The sequence below is a fragment of the Arachis hypogaea genome, chromosome 16 (genome assembly GCF_003086295.3).
Source record: "Arachis hypogaea cultivar Tifrunner chromosome 16, arahy.Tifrunner.gnm2.J5K5, whole genome shotgun sequence".
Lineage (NCBI taxonomy): Eukaryota > Viridiplantae > Streptophyta > Magnoliopsida > Fabales > Fabaceae > Arachis > Arachis hypogaea.
This window is the reverse complement of record NC_092051.1, coordinates 99374022-99380845: the sequence shown is the minus strand read 5'-3', so window position 1 is coordinate 99380845 and position 6824 is coordinate 99374022. Positions and strand designations below refer to the sequence as shown.

General features: G+C 36.1%; 1 protein-coding gene across 1 annotated transcript; it reads left to right on the top strand.

Annotated features, from left to right (window-relative positions):
- The first annotated feature begins 493 nt into the window (after positions 1-493).
- Positions 494-4724, top strand: LOC112754536 (uncharacterized). Its single transcript, XM_025802208.3, has 3 exons — positions 494-1620; positions 3489-3657; positions 4055-4724. Exons 1-3 carry the CDS (start codon positions 838-840, stop codon positions 4492-4494), a joined length of 1392 nt encoding a protein of 463 aa, XP_025657993.1. The 5' UTR covers positions 494-837; the 3' UTR covers positions 4495-4724.
- The last annotated feature ends 2100 nt before the right edge of the window (positions 4725-6824 follow it).

The window sequence follows — 6824 nt, the reverse complement described above, 5'->3', positions numbered from 1 at the left end:
TATAGTCATATTAGTTCTTTAAAGATATAACAATAAGTTAAATAGTGATTTTATCACTTAAATAATAATATGCCATGCTAAATGACATAACAAGTTAATATCATGTGTCATAAAAATAGTTAATTAATTGACGTGTTATATTTTAATTTTTTGTGACCAATCAATTTGTTAACTTGTCATATCATCATATTATGTAATATATTTTTTTTTAGTTTTTTGTGGTATCATCCAATTCAATAGACCAAAAATTAATTCATTGTGAATCAAAGTTTTATTTAAAAATTTATGGATGACTTTATGTTATATAATATTTAACGTGACTAAGAATGGCAAAATGGACCAAGTCCTCTTGGCCAACACGCCAAAACCTTAAAAAGACAGTTTGGATTAAGATTCTGAACCCATTAAGTCTAGCGGGGGTTTTTGTTCGGCCCATTATTTTAGACATAGATCCGAATTCTTAAGTCATCTTACATTCTTATGAGTTACGATCGTCGCATAGACTTGTTGCTCTCCGAATGTTGCAACAACAATGCTCCTTACTTCCCTGATAACTTACTTGATCGAGGAAGACGTGTCACGTGTGGATAATTATTTATTAATTTTGGTCGAATGAAGACGATGAGTGGGGTCAGAGTTGTCTACTGACTAGTGTACTTTAGAGGATACTCGATAGCGGCTTTAATTAGTTTGGTCTTATTGGCCGATTTTCTACTTAATGGACCACTTTCCAATCCTATTATCATCATTATCATCATCATTGATCCAAAGTAAATAGCGTTACTCTCTATACCATACTCTCGTCGGATACAACCACCAACAACAAGAACCATCAAAATGAGTAGTAGCAGCAGTGAAGAAGAAAAAGAACAAGAACTGCAACAGCACTTCACCACTCGTGCCGTTGGCGGCACCGAATACAGCTGGTGCAAGGCAGTTCCCGGCGGCACCGGAATAACCGTCCTCGGCCTCCTCCTCTCTAAACCGCCACACATTCCCAAACTCCAAACCGTACTCCGCAACCTCCAAAGTAACCATCCTATCCTTCGCTCAACAATCCACTTCGACTCCAACGCCAATTCCTACCACTTCCGAACTCCCCCAACCTCCAACGTTCAAATCCAGTGCCTCGATCTTCAATCCACCTCCGCAATCCTCGGCTGTAGTTCCGGCGACGGAGATGCTGACTTCCACCTGATTCTGGAGCACGAGCTGAACCTGAACAAGTGGCGCGATCCTAGTGGCGATGGCTACGGCGTACTGTGCGTGAGTGTGTACGCGATAAGCGAGAGGCGATGGGGAGTGTTTTTGCGGCTGCACACGTCGGGATGCGACCGTGCGGCGGCGGTGACTCTGCTGAGGGAGCTGCTGGTGAAGGTTGGATGCGGTGGAGAGAGTATCGGAGAGGCAGAGGAGAAGGGAATGGGAATGGCGATTGAGGATCTGATACCGGTAGAGAAGAGGAACAAGCCGTTTTGGGCGCGTGGTTTGGACATGCTTGGTTACTCACTGAACTCATTCAGGCTTGGGAATTTGGAATTCGTGGATGCGGACTCGCCTCGGAGCTCCAAGGTTGTGAGGTTGCAATTGGACGCTCACCACACGCGCCAGCTTGTGGCTGTAAGTACCACACTTGTTTTTTGTGTGAATATTATTGGTTTCGTTGCTAGTTGATTAATAGACAATCAGGTGATTCAGTGATTGATTATGTATTTCTTAATCCATTTTAGAGTAACTAGTGCCTGTGCTGCAAAGTTTTTCCTGCAAAAATAAAATAAAAGAACAAAAGGCAATAACAAAAATAAAAAAAAAATGAGTAGGTTGTTCAAAAAGCAAAAATTATAATAAAGTACATATTATAGTATCTATAACTATAGTGATTACAGTGACTATTTAATTTCAGCAAAAAAGTGAATTTTTTAATTGTTAAAATTGTTTAGCTACTGCAACTACCGTATCCATAGGCAACACAGATTCCATGTTAGAGTAAATAGTTCTGCTTCAGTATTGTTTGTTCATAGGTACAAAAAAATGTAATATAACGGCCTAAATGGAAAATATTTTCTTTGAAAAAGAAAAAAAAAAAAAAAAAGAAAGTTGGGTACTAGTGAAAAAGTTTAAAATGGAAAAATAAAAAATTGTGCACTAGGTATGTATATATATAGTACGGATGATTAGATTAGATCAATTTTGTCACACCATGGATATATAATGTCAAACAATATGGCTACTAATCTCTCGTGTTTGATAAGTGGGATAATTGGATTGGAATTTTAGGCTTTTTCTTTCCTTTTTTCTTTTCACATCCAATTCGAAAAAACATTTGGTTATGGAAGATAAGTTATTTTCGTGACACACTCTAAATTATCGTACATAGTAATAGAAATCCCCTTTAAGTGCATATATCTAGGTTTTTATTTTGTTTTTTATTTTTTAATCTTAAGCTCATATAAACATAAGTTATGCATTTATTTCTGCTTTGATTTTATAAAGAGAATAAAGGGGGAAGAAAATTCTTGCTTCAGGGACGAGTTAGTTACTTCTTTTGTCTCCTTTCGTAACGTCGCTTAATTTTATTAGAAAAGAAAAAGTGAACCACCAAAGGCAGTACGGGTTGGTATGGCTAACTTTGTTTTGATTGGAGAGTGCAATATTTTAGGATACAGCTTGCCTAACTGATAAGGCTATCTAGATCCAAGTATGGCAAGATTTATTGGAGATAAGATAATGATACTCACGATAGAGACAAGTGTGAGGGGCTTTGGGAATCTCCATTTTATTCTGGAATCTGGAGAAATAATTCGTTAGAAATTATTGGACGTGTATACCAATCCAAGTGTCTTGCCATTTGGATGTGTTATAAATTATTGGAGTTAGAAATTATCACTGCATTATGTTTGCTAAAATGAAAAGTTAAGGTATGGTGTGTTAGAGAACCACTTTCAAAAGAACTCAGTGCATGTGAATTGGTGTATATTCTATCCAAAATTTTATAGTTATGGCTTCTGGCTTTGGATTCCAATAACAAAGGAGAGACTCGTTCTACAAGTCATGCTATGATAAATAAGGATTTTCTGTCTGTCATTAAATCGATATACTAGTATTCATGCTCTTTAATCGACTACTTGATAATTTGATCAAAACTTTTCATAAATTATTCATATTTGATGTATGGACTAAGATCGAAGTTGAGATCAACGAATATCAGCTGCATTATTTTATTAAATTCTTTTCTATCACAGAGGATTCATGCATTTGTGAGCTCCTTGGCTTAATATCAGAAAATAGCAAAGATTTCATAGAGAATAGAATGGTGTGTGTAATAGTTGATACATATTTCTTCAGTATACGATGATCTGCTTCTTAGGCTACCAAGGATTTATATTCTGATTGTTATGACGTATAATTGATAATTTGACATTCTGACTATGATTTGGTAAGGTCATGATGATTCAAAATATTACAATTAATTTTGCAAGATCATGTAGGAATGCAAATCAAGAGAAATTAAACTTTGTGGGGCACTTGCAGCAGCTGGAATGATTGCCGCCTGGGCCTCCAAAAACCTACCCAGTTATCAAAAGGAGAAGTATGGTGTGGTAACACTCATTGATTGCCGCTCTCTTCTTGATCCAGTCCTTTCCAGCAACCATCTTGGTAATCTGCAATTTTCAGAATGTGTGTTTTGTTTTCATATGTTCTTGCTACCTCTAGACTTCTACATCTGGTTTAAAGAAAAGTTTACTCTAATGGAAAAAAAAAGGAAAAAAGAAAATCGTGTATGCACAGGAAGAGATAGTCTCAGTTTAACGAAACTAAGACGATTGGTATATCATTGATTAATAAGACCAATTCTAGTTAATAAATTAGATCATTGCTTGAAGCTTGCTTCTTTTTGACATGAAAACTTTCTACTCCAAATTATTCGCTTTCGTCTGATATTAATAAGAGCTCTTATGCGTTCTATATTGGAATAATCCAGTTTTCTGTGGTCAGAATAATTTGCTTTAGTTACTTTGTTTATAATTATAAAAGGTTCAGTTTTTGGGTTCAGGATTTTATCATTCTGCAATATTGAACACACATGATGTATGTGGAGAAACCCTATGGGATCTAGCAAAGAGAAGTTACATGGCCTTTGCAAATGCCATGAATTGCAACAAGCATTTCTCAGACATGTCTGACCTGAACTACCTAATGTGCAAGGCGATCGAGAACCCTGGTTTGACGCCATCATCATCAATGAGAACTGCTTTGATTTCAGTTTTTGAGGACCCTATCATTGATGAATCAGATGACATTCATAAAGAGATTGGATTAGAGGACTATGTGGGTTGTGCTTCTGCTCATGGTGTCGGCCCATCGATCGCCATATTCGACACCATAAGGAATGGAAAGTTGGATTGTGCTTGTGTATACCCATCACCCCTTCATTCTAGGGAGCAGGTGCAAGAACTAGTGGATCATATGAAGAAAATCCTTGTGGACTCATAACATTTAAGGTCAATCAAATTGAACAATAATCAGTTACTGAGCAAAGTTGAAAGCTGAAACATGCCAGTGAAAAGTGGCAGGTGGAGAATATTATAAGGCTGAAATAAATTTTCATATTATTCGATCAAGGATGCTTTGGTACCATTTATCATTTCTCTAATTTTTGTTGCACTATAAGAGTAGACGGATTTTTTTTTAAAATAAATAAAATAATGTTTTAATTACCAAAATATACATTTTGGAGCGTTTTTACTGAAAAGTATCGTATTTCTTATCTTATTTACAGTGTATACAAAATAAGATAACATAAACGAGATAAAGCATGGGACGACGTGGTCGTATCACGTTTATATATGTATTGTCTAATGCTCTTATCTCGTTTACAGTGTAAACGAGATACGTGTTATCTTATTTCATTTACATTGTAAGCGAAATAAGAGATGCAGATGCTTATATATCTGTGCAATCCCCTTTTGTTTCGCCATCCAAACCTTCCTATACGAGGGTTTGAAGTGATAACTCTGTCTAACTGCACCTTGTAGGATTGAGATGCTGACAGACAGATTTGATTGTATCAACGGGAGGATGACACGGCAGATGAGACTGCTGTCCAATTGTCGGTGGTCCTGCGACATTGTGGGTGCCAAACACGTGTGCCCTCCTCCCACTCTACGTAGCTCCCTAGCGAAATAGAATAACAGGGGTAAATAGGTTCAACAAGCATAACAATGACAACTAAAAATACAGAACACAATGAATCTTTAACTTACTAGTATTCGAGATTCTGTCGGAGAGCAACACGGAGACTCCAAGGGCAGTCTGTTACATGTTATCGGCAACGCATATGGTACTTTAATCTATCCGACTCCACCACTCGGTATTCAGCACTTCTACGAATACTGTAATTCTTCACACCCTACATTACTGCATCTCTACTTTTGAATTTATGGCCAATTCTAAACTCCACATCACCGTCCAAGTTGTAATCTTCCTCACCCGTGTTGGAAAATGGGTTTTTCTCATGCATCGCGTTCAGATCCAACGTATCTAGTAATTGGGATTGGGTACAGATGACAAGGCTAGAATTGGGTGCGGGGGAGGCAGAAGATACCTATGTGATGCCTTAATCGGGATCTCTGATACAAACTCTTCCTCATCATTATCCTCGGAGGAACTGCTTTTGTTGCTATCCGCAACATACTCCTCATCAGAATCCTCTTCATCGACCTCCATGTTTTTCACTAGACTAACAATATGAATTGTGGTGGTGCGAGAGGTGGATCATCCTAGACGAAGTCTGACAACCCAGATCCACCACCATTGACGTTGCCAATCTCCGCAGAAAGCTCGATCACTTGCTCCGCCATGATTCTCCCATGGATGTCAAACATCAGGTGCACATATTCGTCTTCATGGAGCCAAAATAGACGAAACCAAAAAACTCCATTTTCTATCTGTGCTAGCAACATATACCCCACCCTTCCGATCTCTTTTCTCCCACTACCACTGACGCTACCCAATATCAGACTCTTCAATTCTGCCAATGAACTTACTGACTGGGTACACAACAGAATGGGATTCTCACACTTAAATGTCACCCCATTATCACTATTTCTCATACGACAATTGGGATACACACTTACAACCAAGTATTCATTATTACTAGACATTCTGACTTATTTTTAGAAGTAATAGGTAGAAAAGAAGTAGTGAAATATTTATGAAGAATACAAAGCGTTGCACATCCTTTTATAGTTGCTAGAAATTTGTCTTAAATCTTGTTTACAGTATAAATGTCGTAATTAATCTCTTATCTCGTTTACAGTGTAAACGATATATACGCTTCATTTTTTCTTGGTCTTATCTCATTTAAAGTTTAAACGAGACATGTGTTATCTTATTTCATTTATACTGTAAACAAGATAAGAGATGCAATGCATTTCGGTAAAAACGCTCCAAATTATATATTTCAATAATTAAAATATTTATTTTATTTATTTAAAAAAATCCAAAAATAAATTCATCATCCTTTTTTTTCATTGATATATGACTGTTTTTTTGGAACGGATGATTTTTTTATATTTTTCATATAAAAAACATAAAAATAAAAATTGTCAAATCAATTTGTACTTAATTTTTTTGCCAATATTAGTCGATTTTTTTAAATTATTTTGTTTATTTTAATTTTTAAATTTTAAATTATAAATTTTTAAATTTCAATTTTTAATTGACTAAATGATTAATGCTGAGTATCTAAAAGTTGTTTCTTGTATATTTTTTTTATATATTAATTGATTGGGAGTTAATGACTAATCACTAGTTTAAAGATT